Source organism: Xylona heveae (assembly GCF_001619985.1).
Source record: "Xylona heveae TC161 unplaced genomic scaffold L228scaffold_2, whole genome shotgun sequence".
NCBI lineage: Eukaryota > Fungi > Ascomycota > Xylonomycetes > Xylonales > Xylonaceae > Xylona > Xylona heveae.
In genome coordinates, this window is record NW_017264194.1 from 1,005,689 (window position 1) to 1,026,986 (window position 21,298).

General features: G+C 49.1%; 7 protein-coding genes across 7 annotated transcripts; 3 read left to right on the forward strand and 4 right to left on the reverse strand.

Annotated features, from left to right (window-relative positions):
* Positions 1-362: 362 nt before the first annotated feature.
* On the forward strand, positions 363-3,036 carry L228DRAFT_265621 (CDC45-like protein; the record flags this gene model as incomplete). The annotated part of the gene is made up of 3 exons (XM_018334731.1): positions 363-1,145; positions 1,202-2,259; positions 2,319-3,036. The coding sequence occupies 3 exons, from the start codon at positions 363-365 to the stop codon at positions 3,034-3,036; spliced, it is 2,559 nt and encodes an 852-aa protein (XP_018190702.1).
* A 597-nt stretch (positions 3,037-3,633) lies between these two features.
* L228DRAFT_243939 (DUF1014-domain-containing protein) lies at positions 3,634-5,201 on the reverse strand. Its single transcript, XM_018331811.1, has 2 exons — positions 4,818-5,201; positions 3,634-4,567 (listed from the first exon to the last, which is right to left on the reverse strand). Exons 1-2 carry the CDS (start codon positions 4,973-4,975, stop codon positions 4,048-4,050), a joined length of 678 nt encoding a protein of 225 aa, XP_018190703.1. The 5' UTR covers positions 4,976-5,201; the 3' UTR covers positions 3,634-4,047.
* A 411-nt stretch (positions 5,202-5,612) lies between these two features.
* Positions 5,613-6,461, reverse strand: L228DRAFT_265623 (hypothetical protein; the record flags this gene model as incomplete). Its single annotated transcript, XM_018334732.1, has 2 exons — positions 5,613-6,156; positions 6,271-6,461. The coding sequence occupies 2 exons, from the start codon at positions 6,459-6,461 to the stop codon at positions 5,613-5,615; spliced, it is 735 nt and encodes a 244-aa protein (XP_018190704.1).
* An 889-nt stretch (positions 6,462-7,350) lies between these two features.
* L228DRAFT_227093 (hypothetical protein) lies at positions 7,351-8,727 on the reverse strand (the record flags this gene model as incomplete). The annotated part of the gene is made up of 2 exons (XM_018330438.1): positions 7,351-7,864; positions 8,056-8,727. The coding sequence occupies 2 exons, from the start codon at positions 8,725-8,727 to the stop codon at positions 7,466-7,468; spliced, it is 1,071 nt and encodes a 356-aa protein (XP_018190705.1). The 3' UTR covers positions 7,351-7,465.
* A 1,517-nt stretch (positions 8,728-10,244) lies between these two features.
* L228DRAFT_62829 (hypothetical protein) lies at positions 10,245-13,277 on the forward strand. Its single transcript, XM_018336784.1, has 2 exons — positions 10,245-10,361; positions 10,443-13,277. Exon 2 carries the CDS (start codon positions 10,532-10,534, stop codon positions 12,953-12,955), a length of 2,424 nt encoding a protein of 807 aa, XP_018190706.1. The 5' UTR covers positions 10,245-10,361; positions 10,443-10,531; the 3' UTR covers positions 12,956-13,277.
* A 600-nt stretch (positions 13,278-13,877) lies between these two features.
* L228DRAFT_265626 (hypothetical protein) lies at positions 13,878-16,897 on the forward strand (the record flags this gene model as incomplete). Its single annotated transcript, XM_018334733.1, has 4 exons — positions 13,878-13,949; positions 14,019-14,359; positions 14,419-16,309; positions 16,376-16,897. The coding sequence occupies 4 exons, from the start codon at positions 13,878-13,880 to the stop codon at positions 16,895-16,897; spliced, it is 2,826 nt and encodes a 941-aa protein (XP_018190707.1).
* Positions 16,898-17,503: 606 nt separating this feature from the next.
* Positions 17,504-21,232, reverse strand: L228DRAFT_62837 (S-adenosyl-L-methionine-dependent methyltransferase). The gene is made up of 4 exons (XM_018336785.1): positions 21,161-21,232; positions 20,900-21,099; positions 18,309-20,834; positions 17,504-18,179 (listed from the first exon to the last, which is right to left on the reverse strand). Exons 1-4 carry the CDS (start codon positions 21,182-21,184, stop codon positions 17,801-17,803), a joined length of 3,129 nt encoding a protein of 1,042 aa, XP_018190708.1. The 5' UTR covers positions 21,185-21,232; the 3' UTR covers positions 17,504-17,800.
* Positions 21,233-21,298: the final 66 nt, after the last annotated feature.

A 21,298-nucleotide genomic window follows, 5' to 3' on the forward strand; every position in this document is an offset into this window, starting at 1 on the left:
AGGAAGGTACGGCAAAAGTGAAGGCGCCAGCTTGGACGTCAACCAGCAACACGCTCTTTCCCAAAAAGTGTGAGGTCAACATTGGTCCCTTAATCGCCCCCCAGAAAAAGACATTTTATTGACGACAACAATACTGCTTTATCGACCTTGGCCTTCATCAGAACAATTCAGCGCGTCAATATGGCCTTGTAGTCGTTATATTATCGTATTGGGGGGAATGGTATTTGTCGCGTCATATCACGTTAACAGAGAACCCCGCCTGTGCCAACAATACATGTCACTGGAGGCCTGGTGATTCATAGACGCCGAATTCAACGCATCGCGGCGCGTCGATCTTTGGAAACTCATCGGCGGTGAGAGCAATGTATCTCCCGCGGAATATCATTTCCCACCTCTACCTCCATCTTCTTGAGACGCATCATCCGCTATCTCCGCCTGTTCTGCTCCTTGTAGCCCTCGAACCAGATGCACTCTGCGCGTGCCGAATACTGACGGCACTTTTAAAACGCGATTACATACCACACAAGATTCAGCCTGTTTCCGGATATGGCGACTTGGAACGAGTTGGGGCGGAATTGGTTAAGCCGATGCGGACAACGGAAGGTGGTAGCGGTGGGGTGGTAGTGTGCCTAGGTGCCGGGGGTCTCGTCGATCTTGCCGCGACACTAGGTCTAGACGTCTACGAAGAGGGTCAAGATGCCATGGGCGGGATAGAAGTCTGGGTCATAGACGCAAAACGACCGTGGAATCTGGGGAATGTGTTCGGCGGTCATTCATCACTACCTCCGGTGGATGATGGCGAGGGAGGAGATACGTGGGTTGGAGAAGATGGTGTTATTCGCGGTGAAATACAGAAGACATATAGACCGGGGAAAGGCGGAATCATTGTCTTTGATGATGGCGACATTGCCGAAGATTTATCGGCAGAAAGGGAAGCGTACTGTGCACTTGAACGAATGCCTGATTTAGGAGAGGATCTCGACGATGACATTGACGGGTCGGGATCGGAGTCCGGAAATGAAGAGGACGAGCCTTCTGTCAAGCAACCACAAACAAAGAAACGCAAGTCATGGTCAGATAGAGAAGAGGACTCAGAGAGTGAGGACGAGGAAGGAAGGCCAAGGCAAAGACGAAGAAGCAATTCGGTATGTGACCCTCGAGCCAAATAGACTTAATCCTATGTTGCTAACGTCCATTGCAGTCATCATCCATACCTTCTCCTAGCCGTCCCGCTCGCCGAGGCCTTCTTGTGACGACGGACGATCACGATACGGAAAATGACATAAGGGTCAGCCGCACACCATCGCCAGTAGCAGAGGTGAAGCAACCGTCCGCGCGAACATTGCGTCGGCGTTTGCTCCGTCTTCGACGAAAACACGAATCCACGCTGCAGTCATACTACTCGATTGGCTCATCGTACTCGGAGCCTATATCGTCCCTCGTGTACTCACTTGCTTCCGAGCTTGGCCGGGAGGACAATGATCTTCTATGGCTTGCAATCGTTGGTGTGGGCAGTATGGAATTGTACGGGCGCGGCATGACCGGTGTTGCTATTACGCATCGGGACGACGTGGGAGGTTCGGCTGGTTGGGGTGGCGAGCGCGGAGAGCGAATACGACAGGTATTGCGGGACGAAGTGCGGCGTCTTAATCCGCCAGATTTGTCGGATAGTAGGGACTTTACAAGGGGTGAGGGCAATGGGGTAATACCAACCACGGCACGGTCACCAACAGATACATCCATTCGACTATCTCCGGAACCCCGGTTTCTGTTAATCAGACATTGGAGCCTATACGAGAGCATGTTACATTCTCCATACTTGTCGGCCAAACTTCACATATGGAGCGATGCAGGACGAAAGCGGTTGCATAAGCTGCTGGCAAAAATGGGCGTGAGCTTGAGTCAATGCAAACAAAGCTACACACATATGGACATGGAGCTCAAACGCGACCTACGCCAGAGTCTGTTGAAATATGCTCCTGTTTATGGGCTCGACGGACTCGTTCCTCCATCTGCAAGCGTGCATAGAGGGAAAGAAGGCTGGGGATTTGTGCGAAGTTGGGGCTGGAAGGCTTGCTTGAGCTCCACCGACGTGGGAGTCGTCGTCGGAGCGATTCTCGAAGTTGGAAAAGCTGGTGTCAGTAACTTTGAAAGATCCAATCCTGAACGAGATAGAGCCGATCCTGTAGATGAGGACGGCAGCCTGGAGAGCGAAGAATGGGTCGGAAGGTTTTGGGAGGCTTATGATGCCTTGGAAAAGTAAGACTCTGAGATAGCAATCTTGATCCCTTTTTCTTGTACTAACACATGTATAACAGCATCGACGCGCTCAAGACGGCTCTACCAATAGCCATGCATCTGCACCGCGCTATCCTTCGTACCGGTACCGCACTCATTGAAAAGCGTCAAATCCGTCATCTACGAGCTTTCCGAATGGCTGTCGTCAAAGAAGGTCCAGACGTTCAGCTGTTCACCCACCCTGCCGCACTTACAAAACTGGCGCTATGGATTGGAGAGGCTATTGCCGAGCAGGAGAAAGAGCAAAAAGGCAAGTTGGGCCGCGGTGGCAAAGGCACTCCTCTCGTCGTTGCAGGTCTGAACGAACACAGAGGGATCTATGTCGTGGTAGGCACCGGCGGCGGTGGCGGAGTCGTTGACATTCTCGCGCGACGAGAGCGAAAAGAAAAAAAGGAAGCAAAATCGAAAGCAAAGGAAGCAAAAAAGGCCGAAAAAGAACGAAAAAAGCAGGAAAAGAAGGAATCCGGACAGACAAATGATGATAACGACGATGAAGAGGAAGAGGAAGATACCGAAGAGGAAGACAGCGACGATGATTCGGATGACTCGGACGACGACGAGGACGTTGAGAAGAAGGGCTATGGCAGGAACCGCTTCGGAAATGCGTTCCAAGAAGTTGTCGAAGAAACCAATGCCCGAGTCCGCATTGATAGCTTCGAGCACTGCGTCGTCGAGGTCAAAAAGGAAGATCTCTCCGCTTTTCTGGAATCTCTAAGCATGAAAGCTGTCGTTGGGTGATGATCTCAGCTACAGATCTTCATTTAAGAAAATGGTGTGCATGGAGATCATCCATAACCTCAAATTGGCTTTTGGGTTGGAATGGCACCCGGGTCCTGCCTCTGGTGACTAGAGGGGCCAGCGGTCTTACACAATCGGAATTTAAAAAATACTGGCGGCGCTTGACTTGACTTGACTTGGCATGACGAAGGACTGCTTCCATGTTATATCCCTTTTTCTTTGTTTTGCTTTTGCCTCCCTCTTCCTTTTGCTCATCTTCCCTTTGCTTCCAACGTTTTTTCCCCATTTTAGTCTCGCATAGCGGGTCGTGCGTTGTATTGCATTGCATTGCATTGCTACGTGTTTGCTTTTATCGTACTTTATGACTAGGGCGTTGGAAGTTCTTGTCTTTGGCTCTTTTCTTTTTTTTAACCAACTCGTTTTCTATTAGTCTTCCCCCGTCTGATTGACAGACAAGCAGAACAGTACGACTACATCTCGTACAACACACAGTACTACTTTACCATACTTTATATCCGGAATATTATTATCAGATTACTATTACATGTAGAATCTATTTGCTCTCGCTCACATGGACGTTCGTGATGTCTCTTGTAGGTAGCGGAATATGCTATTGTGAAATTGGGTTGACTCGGTGTCTATAGACGTTTTTATAAAATAACTTGCTTCTTTTTTCTTTTTTATTGTTTGAATGTTCAGAATGGGATACCCCGTTTGGTAATTGATAATTTATAGAAGTGGACATGACTTCATGCCACGTCGTGGTTTTGCCTTGCCTTGCCATGCCGAGTCACAGAGACAGATAGGTGGTGGATAAAAAGGCAAAAATATTCACCTCAAAGTCTAGTCCAGCACACCAGTCCCGGCATTCAAACTTCCCCTCGTGGATTAAGACGCCAAAAAGTAAATACGCCTTTAATACCCCAGGAAAAATAAGCAGCACCTCGTTCGGGGAAAAAAAAAACGAAAATGTAGCTTTAGTGTTTAGTTTCGTTCCCCGCAGTAGCAACCTCATTTCGCAGCCAGTCTCTTCTCGATATTCGCTCTCTCATCGGCCCGCATGGTCGCCATATCCGTCTTTGTCGAGTTAAACGATCCGTGCAGCTGGTTCATGGGGTTCTCCGGCGACTTGTCGAATTCCTTCTTGATCGCCTGTTCACGCTGGCTGCGGTTCAGACCCTGGAAATCGTCCGATCCTTCTCTGGCCTCTTTGTACTTGAGGAACGCCGCCTTCAACCGCCGCTCAGGGTGTTTGTCGATCTTGTCCTGCGTCCGAGACGTAATCTTCAGCGCGTCCAGCGCGTCGTCCAGACCGGAGGCATTCAGTGCGGCAGAAGGCCCGTCGTCATCCAGCTTCGACAGGTCGAGCGTGCCCCGGCTCGGGGGAGCGGCCGCGCTGGTCTTCTTCGCTGCGGACTTGCCGCCAGATTTGACGGGCTTCGAAGGCAGAGAGGCAGCTTCTTCGGCCTCGAGAGCGGCTTTGGCGGCTTTGCTTTCTTGTAGTTTGCGGCGCTTGTCTTCGGCCGCGTCTCTGGATTAGGGGAGGAGTGAAGTGTTAGTAGACACGAAATCTTTGTGACGTTGAGAGTTGGAGCTCGAATCCTGCAACAGAGCTCCCTCTATGGGGTTGCAACTGTCGCTCGTGTGTAGGGTGACGCATATTATCGTGCGGGGTTGAGTGTGAACATGGGAGAATAAAAATTTAAATGGGGACGGGAAAGTTGGGAAGAACGTCTGGGAAGGGAGGAAAGCAACTACTGGAACGAGAGAATAGAACGTACTTCTTTGCGTTCGATTTGGCGCCCTTGGACCACTTATCGTCTTCAGCAGCGGCTTCGACGGCGTCCTTGTCGGCTTGCTTGCGGGCTGCAGTGTCGGCCTTGCGCGCGTTGCCAGCGGCCTTTTTGCTGTTTTCGCCGGCAGCTTTCTTGCCTGCCATGATCCCAGAAGAAGTCTAAGTAAAATAAATATATAAAGGTTCAAAGGTAAAGAAAGTAAGGATGGGTTGTGCGAAGGGCGATGTGGGGGAGAATGGAAAAGGTGGTTGGAAGAGAGAATGAAAAGGATGCGTTCAGTGTGTAAATTGACAGTGCTCTCCTACTGACAGCCCCGCCACAGCGAACCCGGAAGAAATGACTTCAGCGGAGGCACAAGTAGCTTGCTGGTTCAGTCTTTGGTGCGATTATCATATTATCTAATCAGATGGCGAGCTGCCTCATCCGCCGACGGGCCGAGTAAGTTTTAGTCTGGAAGCTAAAGTTCCGATTCGGAGGGGGTGCATGCCTACTGCGGACAAAAGTCAAGTTGAATCTGTTCTTACAAACAATACATTTTTGTTATTGTTCAGTTATAGAAACTGTATGCTGATGATATTTTATATTATTTATAACGGCCAATATCTGTATGGATGAAGAATGAGTTCAGAAAATACAAAAGCCGCCACTACAGACACATGCCTGCCAAGAAGATGACTTGTTTCGCCATGTCCCGCTAAACGTCCTTTTTATGCAAAATAGCTGGTCGCAAGTGTTGATGCTTTGTCGAAAGGCACAAATATAACAAGGTAAAAGAAAGTATCACCAGCCATAAACACGATTGGAGTCCCGTGCTGTTCGTTTTGTAGCTGGTGGCGGGGGCGCAGTCGGAATAGTAGTGGTTTCTCTCCCAACGCTGTATCGTCGCCGCCTCTGACGTCGCCTCTCCTCGGATCCTGGCGCTGCCTCCGGGTTCAAGCTGCCTCTTCCAGGTTGTCTTGGGGGTGTTGATGGCTCTTGTTGAGGCGGTTGCTGGGGCGGAACTTCTGGCTGCGGATGGCTGCCGACAGAGGGCTCAGCAACAGTAGGAGAATTATCGCTCGGCAGCGTCAGTTCGACGAGGTTGTAAAAGTAATTCAGGACATCTGGATATGTTTGGATAGTATGGCGCCAATCCTCGTCGATCCCTCGCTTCAGCTCGATTTCCATCTGCGCCATTTGTGAAGGGTGCGGACCGCCAAATGGAAAGTAGGCGGGGTTGTTGTGCAGAGACGCGAGATAGGACGCATGCTGTTGTTTGCGAGCAGCGGAAATTGCGGAAAAAGTTTGTAGAACGTATTGTCTAGCATGTTCAATAACCCAATCTCTGCCAATATGCATTCAAATGTCAGCCATCAAGAAAAATGTCCCAATAACAGGCCAAGCCAAATCTTGTAGAGAACGGAAACCATGTTCGAAGATTATAGTATGAGAGATTTACCGTATCTTGTCCAGCATGGGCTCCATTATCCTCTTCTCGGCTTGTTGAACCGCGATCCTCAATCCATCCGACTCACACGGGCATTGCGCCTGAGGCGGCGCATTGCATATTGCACAGTTCGGCACCAGCGAGCTCATGGGAGCCAGTGTTCCTGCAGGAGGACCAGGTATCAGCGCGGTGTCTGAAGACATGGGGACAAATAGATATGAATGCAATGAAAAAGGACACTGAGAGGCGTAAAGAAGGCGTCACAAAAGTAAATTTCGATCTTCTTCAAACTCGTTGTTTTTCTGAAGGGAATTAAAGATGAAGAAACGATTGATGAAAGTAAATGGCATTTAGCAAATGCCTCATCTGCACCATGCCAACAAATAAAACTCCCAGAAATCTCCTTTTAATCATTAAAAGCGGGAAACGGATGTGGCTTACAGCAAAGCAAAAGGCAGTAACGCTGACGCCTATTGGCCCTATTAGCAGGTTGCCAGCTATCGCACAACTCTATTCGTCTAGCAACGATGACTTGACACCAACCAGACAACGAGCTTCTCACAATGAACTCTGACTGGTGCCCAGAAAAGAGACAAAGGGAGGAACGTGAGGGATTGAATGCCTTAGTTTGCCTCCAGCTGACTTTGTACGGGAGTGGGAAAAGTAGCTGGACTGAGCCGTCCATTCACCGACGGAAAAACTGGGCCGTGTTGGCCGGGGCAGTAGCGCATTCAACTATCACCAGCCATATTTGCCATGCGTAAGTTTTGGTTCGGCTTTATTCTTGCATCAATAATGCAGCTTGTGTGCTGGTCCATAGGCCATTTTTTTCTCGGGGGCGGCGAGACCCCGCCTTACTGTACTATGCTGTGCAGTTAATTACAGTGGGAGTATAGGACCCATCCACGTCAAGGGCCGAGCCATTTCCCCGCCGGTGACACTACTGGCGGGGCCACCGAATCAGCCGAATTGGCGACAAACGTCAGCACAACTCAGGTAAATAAGCCAGGGTACCTTATTCATGCTACGAAAGCGCTTGAGGGGGATGCCATGCATAAATAATACATGTTTGCTCCAAATTATATGACGGTTGAGACACCACACGTGATTTCCAAGTGGTTTCATTCCCGCTCGAGGAGGATGAGGTTTGCTTGTATTTGGTCGACATGATATCGTTCTTACATGGAAGTTGTATTAGAAGATAAGATCACGCTGTAAGTGGTCTCATTTCATACAGCGTTTGCTGCAGATATTTCATCTGTTCATTGGCCCATTTCTCCATTTCTGGCACATTGATCGTCTCCATCCGACAGAACCCTTCCTCGCCTTGTGCATCAGCCTTCTTTACATTCTCTCGATACCGTTCTTGCAAGCTGGCGAGAGTAAGACGGGCCCGTTCGGCCAAGACCTCGAGACGGTAGGTCGTCCACTGATAGTACAGCTCCGAAAGCTGCGACTTGTTCCTGACATTCGCATTCGTCGTTTCGTCAAGGAGCATCGGGTCCTTGGGCCGAAATGATGTCACAATGGTAATTCTTTCGGGCATGTTTGTCGCGGGAATCGCGGTGTGTGTTATATATCTTCCTTGAAGCAATACGGCGCCCCCCTGTATCTTTCGTTAGATTTTTTTTCATACAATTTATAGTTCATTTTTAAGTAATTCTTTACCCAACTACGCGTTAGGCATGTGTATTATCTCGATCGGGAGAAAAGGGAAAGCAAAAAAGCAAGAAAAAGAAAGAAAGAAAAAGTAAAGAGAACGATAATAGAAAGAATTGAAGAAAGATAAGAACCTACCATCTGCGGTGCTCTCACTTTCAGACTCGATCCATCGGCCTTCAACAGCTCAGTCTCCCCTCCCACCATGTGTCGTGCATCCGATAGCATGACCACACACACCCACGGATGAGAATCCTTATGCCACTTGATAATCTCCTCTTTTCTGTCAGGATTTTCTACAGGGGCGGACTCCTCGGAGTCACCATTTTCCTCAGTAGCCGTGGCCGCTGGCGGCTCAATTGGCGTCTTCCTAACAGCATCAATTCCCCCCGGCCCAAGCTGCACATTCGCATGGCTAATCTCGTAGTCCATGGCCGGAACGAGCTCGACCTGTGCCAAGTCGCTCACAATCTTGAGCAGTTCGGGGGAATGCCAAAACTGGTGAATAAACGGCGCGTATCGAGGTGCCATTCCGCGCAATTGGACGGATCCAGGGTATGTGTGAGAAAGACAGTTGTCGAGGACGTCATCGCTGAAGAGCTCGCGTCGATGTTGAAGCACACCCTCATGTGAGAGAAGAGGGAAGGGTTCTGTCACGGCCACTGGTGAGAGTGCAGTTGAGTCGTAGCCCAAGTCTTTCATGGGCAAGATAGTGGATGGCGGAGAAAACTCTAGGTGTCTAGCTGGGTCGAATTGAACAGTGGGTGGTGCTGAGACCTTTGCATGGCGGCTGTCTATTTTGGTTTCCATTATTGCTGTTATTTCGAACTGCTTTATTCTTTGAAAGGCGAAATGAGCCTGTCAACTGAAAGGCAATATCGCTGCGCCCTGTCCGTGTTATATACACACATTGACAAATATCCGCGCAGATATACCGGGTATGCATAGTAATAGATAGTAGCATTATGATGGACGTAGTGTTACTTCCAGCCCGCTGTAACATTGCAATTACATCCATTGAGTGATTGAGTCATTGAAAGACCTGCCTAAATGTTTGAAAGTCTCGTATCATATCAATTTCTGCGTTATAATCATGACCAGAAAAGACCAAAGCAAAGACAGAGAACCAATGACTGTTTCTGTCTTATCTGAGACCACAACCCAGACCCAAATGATTGATTTATCTAGGCGTATCAATTACTACATGTCTGCATTAAACCGCGCTTGCAGATTTTTGTGGTGATTATCACTTTCCTACCGGTCGAGATATCTTAGGCCAGTATAGTAGATTTCTAGTGGTAGAGTAGGCAAATCAAACTAAACTATACCTAGAAATAACTTCCCGGGTGCTCAGGTTGGGGAAGCGGCAGGCGGAGGCTGTCGCGAGTTGAATAGGGATAAGAGATAGTTTGTCCTGCTGGAGTAGCCCAGAAGCGCAAGCAGAGGAAGCTGATAAGCATTCCCGTCCCTGCAGATCAACGATTCACCCCGCGGCCCTCCGAGGGAACTCTGAGCTATCTCAAACCGCGTGGTTTCAGTCCAAAATTTAGGGGGGGTTTTGATCCGCTACGATTCACCCACCTACCTAGAACAGTTATACAATACGGTTCGAAACTTACACTAACGCACTGTCTATCGGGCACTTATATTTAGCATATTACCATATATTGTTTTAGATCCTGCCACAAGCATAGGACTTTTTAGAAAAAAAAAATTCCTATGCAATAATTTTAATCGAATAGTTTCAACAGAGACTTTCCCAATAGTTGTGTAAGAATGTTACATTGGGCAGATTTCTCGCTCACTAAATTCATGTAAGCTCTGGAAGCATACTTAACTAATCCCTAGATAATAAAGTTAGAAGTTGTGGCGCCCCCTCAATCATAAATTTAACTTCAAACGGTCGGTTAGATACAAGAACATGTGTAAGGCAAAGACACCTAAGGCCTAGAAATATGATTGATAGATAATTGATAAAGCTATCTTAAAGGTCATGGAGGCCCTAGTTATTACACCATAGAACCGGAGATAATATATAATAACTAAGGTGGTAAAACTCGATGTATTTCACGACTGCTATATATGCCCCCAGTTTTCTTTTCTTCTAGAAAGCAGATAATTATCCATTACAGGAATGTGGTTTCCCTTATTCATTTGCTTTTTCACTCTCCGATATATCCAATATATCCAACTTTCCATCTCTTCACTTCATTGCATCTTTACCGATTGTGGTAATCTGATTGGACTCTGTTTGCATGTCACGTGCATCAATGACGAACTTCAACTGACCGCCTCCTCATACCCCAAAGTGATGATATGTGTAACATAGAATAAAGTCTGTCACTACGGCTTGTTTGACTCTGTAAATGGTATTCTGTACCCTTCAATCTTTGATAGCTTCAAAACTCTTGTGCCACGTATTTATAGCAACTCGAATTGACAAGGTAAGTGAAGCTCATCAATCACAAAATGCAGAAGCAATTGCAGATTTAGATTTAGAGCGCTCACATTTGGTGCAATATCAGAGATTGCAGAGATCAAAAATTGGTCAATTCTGGTTACTGCCAGCTTGTAAAGCGTTCTTCTCCCCTTGAGATTCGGAATACATTGAGATATGGATCCCGAGTTTCTCGACACACTGTTTAGAAACTTTGGTCCCGGAGGCCTTGACCTGCCACCGCCAGCCGATTTTCCGAGCCCACGTGAAGTGCGAAAGGAAGCCCAAGACCGGTCAAAGAAAATTCTTTCCTCATGGAGGACCCTGGGTAAAATTCTGGATCGACACGAAGAGCTCTTACGGAGGCGCTGGGTGAAGAAGACGACGGAACAGCGGATTCGCATCCTCCTGACTGCCTCACCGCAGCTTCCGAGACCCCATCGTCCCGACTTTATCGCATTTCGTGGCGAGACTACAGCGGATCGAGTAGTAGGGACCGAGTTCCGCAATGAGTATTTGCGGCCTTACATGAACTTGGATGATCTTTCAAAAGCGAGACCCCTTCTACTCTTCTTGAACTCCCGGGGTCGTCATCCGCCAAATGTATTTGCGCACTCGGATTTGGCATCCGCTCACTTGGGACTGGCAACTGGTGCTACCATGCCGCCTTTCTTGAACGGGTATACGATGCTCCTCAATGGTCAGACTGTTGAGACATATGGCAAACTCATCTCTTGGAACGATGGGTCCGATGGATTTGAAATGATGATGTCTGGTCGCGGCTTCCATCCTGGAGAAGGGCTTGTGGTTTTGGAAATTCAGCAGGAAATTTTTCGTTTTCTTGTGCGCATCTGCCAAATCCTCCTCCAAGACATGGATCCAAATTCCCTTACGGACAAAGAGATACCTGTGCAGCCAGAGCCTCCTTCCCTTGTGGGAGATCCAACTGAGTGGCCAACATTGACAAGCATTCGTGGTGAGGCCCCTTATCGAGTGCCATATGAGCTCGATCTCGGCCGTCTTGAGGCCCTTATCTATTCCCAGCGCTCTCGGATTGAGGACCATATCTGGGCTCTTCGAACCGACCCAGCTTATTTTGCCTTCAGAGTTAAAGAATGGGGTGATCATCGTCAAGAAGTTCTCAAAGACACCAAAGGGCAAATCCATCCTAGATTGAATTTACCCATCTTCTGGGATCGTGTGCTAGGAGCGGTTATTACGGGGGCTTATGGAATGCTCTTCGTCTGGGATCAGCTTTGTAGACAGGTGACTGAAGTCACAAGACTCAAAGCAAAATATGGCAATTCATTTTCTCCAGAATCTCCGCTCCCGAGAGAATATATGAAAGCGCTGCTAGTGCTTCGAGGTCTGCTCTTTGAAGCGAGTGAACTACAAACGGAGTACCTGAAAATTTCTGTTCCTGCTTCGCCACCTTTGCGCGGTTTATTCGTCCGCGTGCCGCCCATTCCCGGCTCAACGAAGATCGGAGTGAGAGCTAAGAGGGATTGGACTGGAGACTGGCTCATCACACTCCTTTATATCCTCTGGGACCCTAAACAGACCCGTCTTCTTGGTCTGCCAAATATTATTGACTTTTTGGATCACATTAGTGATGATAGGAACAAGCCAAGAATTTCAGAGCGCATCAATGACATCCTATCGGACCTTGGCGTCATTGCTGAGGCTCTGCATCAAATCAATTTGCATCAACCATGGGCATCCGGTTTGGACCATGAACAAAGCAAATTCGGCGAGGAAGTTGAAGAGGAAGTTGAAAAGAAAGTCGAATACTTTAATGTGTTTTCCCGTCATTTCGGAGATGCGCCGCTCTCTCCAATGTCTCAGTCAGGGCCTTTTGTTGGCGGGAGTTTCGATTACCCAGTCAATGAGCCTCAGACGCAGAAGACAACTGAGCAGATGCGGAAAGCGGAGAAGAATCTTGACGATTTCTGGCGATCTGCCGAGACTCACTATCAGAAAGAAACCAATGGATCCAGCCTCCAGCAGGCGCTAGACACTCTCTATGTCAAACTGCGAAATCCAGAACCTACTGCCGCAAGCAGCGAGCCAGAGCAAGCTTCAATCCAAGAGTCTTATATCCCGGTTGATCCGGCGAGGCCAAATACCAACAAAACATATTCCAGTGGAGCCCTTAAAGCTACTCGTGACGTTCGGGAAAGCGAAGACGCTGCTATTTTCGCGGGTAGTTCATTGGAAAAGATGTCTTTGGAAGACAATGAGAGCTCTAGGTCTGGGACTGATTTTATACAACCCACGATACCGGTTGGAAAACGTGCTTTCAAGACCTTTTCGGTCCTTTTTCCCTCGTCAAGTTCAGCCGGACCCACGGCAGAGTTGCCGTGGACTGACTTACTGCATGCAATGACTGCCATGGGATTTGAGCCGATCAAGCTCTATGGCTCGATCTGGCTCTTCACCCCTCGCAATGGGGATGTCGAGCGGAGCATTCAATTCAGTGAACCTCATCCAAAAGGCAAGATTTCTTCTTCAATGGCAAGGCAAATTGGCCGCAGACTCCAGCATTCTTATGAATGGCACAAGGACATGTTCATGCTGGCTCAGCAAGAGGGAAAGGCCTAATCTACAAGAAAAATCTTTGTCCTGGTGATTTAGGATACGTTTCGGAACATAAGAAATCTTGAACTCTGTTGTTCTTGTCATTTGTGTCATTGAGGGTTTCGTTCGAGTACGTAGTAAGTCAGTTAAAGACGGCTTTCCCCAGTGAAGAATAGTAATACCGTAATAGGCTCAAGTGGAGCGAGCGCCTAACGGGTAAATCAGCCCCACAGCTTTCGCCAAGCATTAGTCTCAAAGGGTCCGATTGCCTGTATTTTTCGCTTATATTGCTCCTTTGGATGTTTAAGGTCTAGACCCCGTGCGGAGAGCGACACGTGGAGAGAGACGAATTGTCCCCTGGACAAAGGAAATTCATCGCATCAAAACGGTTGAGAAGAGTGGCATGGATTGTAATAGAGGATATGATGTAGTTGGATGCAGTAGCATAGCTTAAAAACCAAACCTTGCGGAAGATTTTCTGTCACTTGCACATGTATATTTCCCGATTGTTTTGCCTGCATGATACGGTGCATGTGCAATGCATATACACTGGGTGAAGTGTTCACTACCACAAGTAAGCATACTGACATTCACTCAGTTGCACCAATCGGGATCTTAAGCTCCAGTTTCCAAGGCTACCATGCCACTGCCTTTCTCGTGGTCTCTTAATGCATGCACTCGCCCATAATAATCACCGCTGCAGATGCGTCCTCCTCCCAACACTGGTATCTGGTGACTCGATACACTTACGGAGTACACCTCTACCACCAAAGGCAGAGATCCATCTCTATTCTCCATCTTATTTGGCAGCAATAAGCCATTTCAATCTATGCGACCTTTTGTTTTCGTTGCTAGCATTTACAGAAACCAGGAACTATTCCATCTTGTGCCCACGTTTTAAGTCTGAAAGACTTTCTTGCTGGCTGCCTGGATTGCATCTTTCGCCATGGCAGCCGCAAAAGCAAAACTGTGCATCACAGATCTGCCATTAGAACTGCAGAAAAACATTTTTAAGCATGTATGTGTGAAAGTCATAACCCTTCATTCATGCATGTTTACGAGGAGAAGACTAACATCTTACATCTAGTCCACATCTCAAGATCTTATCGCTCTCGCGCTTGTCTCGAAACATTTCCATTCTGTCGCGTGCGCACAGCTCTATCGGGATTTCACTATAATCTTCCCAGACGAGGATGATCCGGCATTCGACTCGCCCATTGACGGTCTGGCTGGCGGCCTGCATACACTGGTGTCCAGTCCACATGGACATGCAAGGCATCTTAAAGAAATCAGCTTGGATAGTTTAAGCGGCGGCGAGAAAGGCGAAAGAGCCTACAAAGCTTACCTCTACGAGTCCAGCTGCGGCAAATTTCTCAGCACACTCCTCTTCCTCACTCTGAAGCAAGCCAATGCATTAGAGGTGTTCCAGTAAGCCCTATTGGAATTATGAAAACAAGGCAAACATCAGATCTCTAATCAGTTCATAGTTGGAACATACGGGTGGAGCTCAGCAGACCTGTTTTTCAGGCTTTACATCAGATCCCCAACCTGAAGCGTCTCCATATTCGCATGCATGCCGGTCGTTCATTATACGAGAACCCACCACCTTTGCCCTCAATTCAGAACCCTCCACAAGTGACCACATTGATACCCCCTGCGACAGGTCTCTTTTCCAACTCCTCGAACGCCGGATTGATTGCCGTGGTCAAGCCCCTGCAACCTCCAGACGAAGAAACCTCCCAGAAGCCGGAACCGCGCACTTTTTCAGGATTCAAGAATCTTGCGAGCCTCTCAATCTTGGACATGGATACATTAGACTATCTCTCTGAACTTGAGGCTTGTATCCGCTCTTCGTCATCCACTCTAAAAGAACTTCGCCTTTCGCTTTCATCCGCACGAGCCAGGAAGGCACGCAAGCCGCCGGTTTATGAGTCTGAAGAGTCCGATCAAGACGTTGACGATTTTGGAAATCCTCTCGCACCTCCTCCTCCCCCGCCGCCTCCAGTTCCAGCGTCGGAGCCACAGATCATCAATGTGCAGACACCGCAAGAAAAAGAGGCCCAGATGCGAGTAGAAAGAGCTGCACAGGATGTGATCTTGGCAAAGATCTTTGGCCTGGATCCAGCCCTGCCAGAAGTGAAGATTGTCGCCGAAAAGAAGGAGACTAATCCCTCGTCGAAAAAGGGGAAGAAGATAGAGATTGTTGAAGAAAAGCAACTCCTCTCAAAACTCAAGAATGCTATGGTGCAGTTGTCTGCAGGTGTCGGTTCCAGTACCATTGATAAAGAAAAGGTATTAGAAGCTCTTAGTATGTTTGACAAAGCAAGAGCGGATTATGTCAAGGAAACAGAAAATGGTGATGCAGAAGAGTCACCCGAGGAGGATGCGTCTAGCTCTGCTGAATCAAATCAGCATATTCAAAACGGAGGCGCGCAACAGTCAAGCTTAAACAAAGAAACGGAAAATGCTACACCGTCAGACTCCGCCCCTAAAGAAGAAAGCGAAAACGTAAACGATGGGCCGGGTCTGTTTGACACTCCTTCAACTCGGGTAAAGCACAAGCCAAATGCGGTCCATGGAGATCTTCTTCCGGAGGATATTGACATGGTGCATCCCGATGCCGACGATGCGGATGAAGATGAGGACCAGGATATTTTTGAACAGGCTAGGAGTACGTGCAGTGAGGACGTACCTGTTAATGGAAATGCTTCTCTGGACGAAGCCATGTCGGACGATTTTGGCAACAACACAGCGTTGATGAGCGGTGCAAGGGGCAATACATGCAACGGCATCTCAGGCAATAAAATGGATCCCGCAGCTGCCAAACAAGGGCAAAGTCGTACGTCCTCTGAACAATCCGAGGAAGCAGTGCGAGACTATATCCGGTCCACGAGAAAAGTCGCTCTTGAGTCGTTTGAGCTTCATTTGATCCCCCTAAAGACATCAATCATTTTCCGCGCAATTGATGTGACCACTCTCAAGCATATCACTCTCCTCAATGTCGGGCCACAAGCTCATTTCTGGTCTCTAATGGCACAGACGAACAAGTCGACTCCCCTCAGCCTTGAGTCCGTGTCGTCGGATGATGTTACAATGCCTCTTCTAAACGTACTCAACAGTCTAGAGTACTTGGAAGAGTTGTTCCTCCGTGAACGGTCCCCCAAGGCCAAAACCCAGAACCTCTCACCCAAGACGACAGTGGTTGCGGAAGATATTCGGAAATTAGTGCTGAAGAAGCACATCAAAAATCTGACCAAGTTAATGATCAAGAACAAGGCCGACTACAACTGGGATCTGAATGGAAAATGTATCAAGTTGCTTGCCAAAAAGGGTACCAAGTTGACAGAGCTAGCCATCAGCGTTGACTTGAGAAATTTCGTAAGTCCCTATTTCGACTTTTTGTACGTAGTTCGAGTCTAACATGACGTTTGCGACTGCTTTTAGCATCTTCTTCTGCAATATTTCCTTGGACTCGCCAAACTCCGGGCTCTTCACATTGTCGGTCTTCGAACCGACGACACCTGCCACACGGTTCTTCGTGAACTACGCCGCTTCGCCGTTGATACAATTGCACAATGCCCGACGATGAAGCTAGAGTATATCGCGGTCGACTCGATTGTGGAGCGACTCATTCGCCAACCCAGTTTGCAAGCACGGCTCAAAGTCAAGAAGAAGGAGAGCGGCAAGACATTCATCAAGAAAGGCGGACCAGCGAGTGTTGATAATTCAACGACTGAGGATTTCGCCAGCGCATCAACGTCCAACAACGAAGAAGACGAAGCTAAAGCATTTGCCTACGCGGTAAAGAAGAATGGCGGAGATTATAGCTCCTCGGACGAAAGTGACGGGACCGATGCGGAAATTTCCAAACCCGGCCTCAAGATTGAAACTCTTGAGAATATCAAGTTTTATGACATCCCCGATGTGACCATCTTTCGAAAGGAAGTCACTGCTGGAAGGCTGTAGCCTGAGCCGACTTGGCCAGTCATTCCGCTTTCATTGATCCTGTACCCCTTCATTTCCCTTTGATGCTTTCATTTCTATCCACTCCCCACCTTGACTAATTGGTCGTTGTCCCGCCCATTTCAGAGTTACTTTTGTCTCATTTTTCGTCCTTTTGCTCCTATCTATGTGCCCTATCATGTAACCACATTTGTGTCCTTTAGTTCGTTGCATTGATTCTGTTCAAATGTGGTTTTGTGACTGGTTCTGGTACGTACGCAAGCGGGAGTTCTGAAGTTCTAGTCCTGGGATTCATCTTTGACCGCTTTTAGTCCCTGGGATCGATCAATCCTTGACCACTTGAGAGAGATATGGGGAAAACAGTAGTCTATCATCATCATCAAATATTATCATGAAAATGGAAGGGCATTATTTCTATTTTCCTTCCCTTTTACTTTGTACTACTTTGCTCAGCGAGAGCAGCTTCCCGGACACTCTATGCATCACAATAAGAAATCATACTTAACTTATCAGAACATTCCACACACACAATAGATTATTACGCATATCAACGTGCCATGCCCGCCGGAAGACGTAGCTTTATGCCGTAATATTTTATGTACGAAGCTCCATGCTGTAGCCTAGCCCACAATATCAAGAAGAAAGTGATAATTTGCTTTTTATATTTTCTCCCACCCTTACGTTACGTTACGTTACGTTACTACAGACATCTTCCCAAAAAAATGTATAGCGTATACTTGTACTTGTACATGTACTCGTACATGCACAGAACTATCCCTCATTCCTTCGAGAAAAGGAGAAAGAAATAAAGAAAGATTTTGATAAATTGAGGATGGAAAAACGTGACGGGAAAAATGTGAGGATAAAGAGAAAGGAGAAAGGGATTAAAAAAAGGACTAGCAAAAATCAAACATCCAAATGTTTATCCTCGTCTTGAATCCCCGCCTCGACATCGACTTTGGTCGCCGCCTCGTGCTCGACGTCTGCCATGGCCGCGTCCTCGTTTTTGAGAGCAGCGGCTTCTTCGATGCTCGAGAGGCCCGCGGCGCCGATGACGTCTTGGCCGGCGCCGTCGGTGAATTGTTCGGTCGAGGGCGCTGTCGCGTCGGCGGCAGCGGCAACGGCGGGAGTACCGGCATCAGCAGTGGCAGGGGCAGGGACAGGAATAGGAGCAGGAGTAGCGTCAGAAGAAGAAGCAGGAGGAGGCATTTCGTTGTCGATGAAGCGGTCCTTGGAGTGGTCGAGGAGAGGGGAATCGTCGTTGTACAGACGGAGGAGCATAGCCCTTTGGGAGAGGTTAGTAGATGCGTAAAAATGGCAAATGAGACGGGGAGAGGCGAAACAATCTCCTCCCCCTTCCCCCAAAATAACGAAAAGAAAAATAAAAAAAGAAAACGGGAAAAAAAAGACATACCGTCGTTCTTCCTTGGGAAGCATGAGGTTGAGAGAGTGGAGGGATCGCCAGAGGGGCAGGACCATGCGTTCTCTGTTGGTGTTGGAAAAAGAAGTTGTTAGTTGATCTGATTCAAATTGGACTTGGCAAGTACAAGGCAATGGAGGGGGTGGATGAGGATAATCATGACAATGATGAGTGGATGTAAGGATAAAGAAGAAGAGGAATGATGAAGGGATATAAGAATAAGGAGAAAGAGGAAATGATGAGTGGATGTAAGAAAAAGGAAAAAGAGGGGTAAAAGAAATTGTAACGAGAGAGACAAAGACATACTTGAATCCATCAGGATCATCACTGGTCTCGACACGGAGAACACAGCATCCCATTCCGATATCCCGGACCCGCTCACCAATCTCGCCGAGCTGCTTCCAGCCATCGCCGCCCTTGCCCGTAACAGCAGGGAACATTTCGACCAGCAACTTCCGCAGCGTCTCGCGCTTATACAGGCGCACGACGCGCTGATCGCCGACCCAGGCCTCGAGAATGGGTAGGCCCTCGGCCTGGATGCGCCATCTGCACACGCCCTCCTTTTGCACGTCCTGCTTCATGAACATCTTGATGCCGCAGTGCACGAACTTGATGCCCTTGCCCTCGTTCTCGCGCAGAATGTCCCGCGCGAGAGAAGAAGAGTAGTAGATGGCCTTGACGGGCTCACCCGTGGCGTTGCGCACCATGAAGCGGTCGCGCGGGAAGCGCGGCGATAAGCTGTAGAAACCGTAGATTTTCTGCAGCTCGGGATGTTCTGGGTCGAGGTACTTGAAGGGTTCCTCGTAGGGTTGGTTAGGCTTCTTTTTGGGCGGCTGAGCAGCTGTGTCTGGCTGAGCAGCAGCAGCAGCAGCAGCAGCAGGGGCAGGGGCAGGGGCAGCAAGAACGGCAGCAGGTGGCGGAGGGTAGTGGACGAGTCGGCCTGCTTCCGTAGCTGGCGGGGCGGCGGGAGCATCCGGCTCGTCTCTGACCTTGACGCGCTTAGAGGCGCCTTGAGCATCGCTCTCGTCCTCCTCGAGCCCGTGCTTGGTGGCTGGGGTAGTGGCAGAAGAGGACGGGCCCTCGGCCGGCGTCGCTGTCACGCTCGGCGTGTTCTCCTCGTTCTGTCGCATCGCGGCTGTAGGGTCCTCAACGTCATTCGAGACGATAGGCGGCGCCAGCTCGTCAAGCGCGTTGATCTTCTCGGTGGGTATCTTTTCGTTGGTTGGCCGGGCGGCAATCTCGTTGACAGCCGCAATAACGGGCGGGGTGGGTTCCGTCTTTCTGGACTGGCCCTCGGGTCGCGCCTTGATCTCGGAGAGCTTCTCGAGCACGCAGATGAAGAATCCGCCAGTGTCCTGCAGGTGAGGATACACGCGCAGGCATCGCTCAAGCGGCGGGCGAGACTCGCCCTCGGGCATCTCGAGAGGGAACATGCCTTCGGTCAGTCTTCCAAATCCTTCGGAACCTTCCTTCTCCTTGGCTTCCTCCACTTCCTTCCACGAGTTCCAGATTCGGCCTTGCTTGTCCATGACCTTCCAGTCGTTCAGACCCGCACGGCGCTTCAGCCCGGGCAGCTTGTCGCTGCAGTCAAGCAGGCTCACCTTGGCCGAGCCACCGCAGCGGTCAATGGCGCTCGAGACGACAGCTTCGTTCTCGACGGAGTTCATACTGCAGGTCGAGTACACGACCTTGCCGCCGACCTTGAGCATCTGGAGAGCGCGAACGAGGATGCGGACTTGAGTCACGTAGAGCCCAAGTCCGTTGCCGGGAATCCAGTCCTTCCACACGTTAGGGTTCTTGCGGCAGGTTCCGTCACCAGAGCAAGGCACGTCGGCAAGAATGCGGTCAAACTTGAGGTACTTGTTCTTGGGCTTCTGGCCTTCGGGCGCCGGATCGGAGGGAATCTTGATCGAAGGGAACATGATGGCGTCGTGGTTGGTGACAATAAGGTTCGGCGAGTTGAGGCGCTTGACCTGGTGGACAAGCATCTGGCTGCGCTTATAGTCGGAATCGTTGGCAATCAAGAGACCAGTCGATCGGCCGTCGTCGGACCAGTCACCCTCGGTCTGGATTTGTTCCTGTTCAGCGTCGATTTCTGCTCCATCGGGGCTCACGTCACGGCTCTGCTCTTTTGCGACTTGGTGCAGAACCTTGCGCACGCGGGCCTCTTCTCCGCCGTGAACGAGTTCAATGAGTTGCGCCGACTTGCTGCCAGGCGCAGCGCACAGGTCCAACACGGTCATGCCGGGTCTCAAGTCCATCAGCAGAGGAGGAATCATGCTAACGACTTCCTGTCTGCTGATATTTCCAACACTAGTCTCGGAGACAAGGAACTTTTGGAAAGAAGCGAATGGGGGGAATCGCCGGATAACATTTTTCGGAGTGGTCATTGCCCAGGCCAGCTGGTCCGGGAACCAAGAGACGGGCTTCGGCGGCTCGACGGGCTCGTCAAAATGCTTGACCGCAGTGATCTCGGGGATGTAGTGGTCGATGAGACGTTGCTGGACTGCGAGCGCATGGCTTGGAGTTTATTGTCAGTATAAATTGTCAAGTTCTCATGGCGTTGATCAAAGTAGTATACGGACCCTCTTGAACCAGTGAAGCGGAAGCTGTTTGGAAGCTCCCGGCGCAAGGCTGTCCAAAACTCCTCGCGTTCCACATCTTCAACTATCCCCAATTCATTGTAGAATCTCTCAAACTTTTCATTCTGCTTCTGAACGGCAGCGTACTCTCTTGGGCCAGAGCGCGATCCGCGGTTGTCGCCCCCTCCTCGTTTGCCGCGGAACTGTTTTGGAGTCAGTTATACTAGGAAATATAAATTCAAGAATTATTCGATAGTCCCCTACATTCTTTCCGCCACGTTTGCCCATTGCAATTGTTGCTCTGATTGCCTGAATCTTGGGTGTTTTGCTCGTCCCAAATCCACACGGTAAGTCGTTTGGAGACGGAAATTCTCAACTTTTGCCCAACTCGACGGATCAACA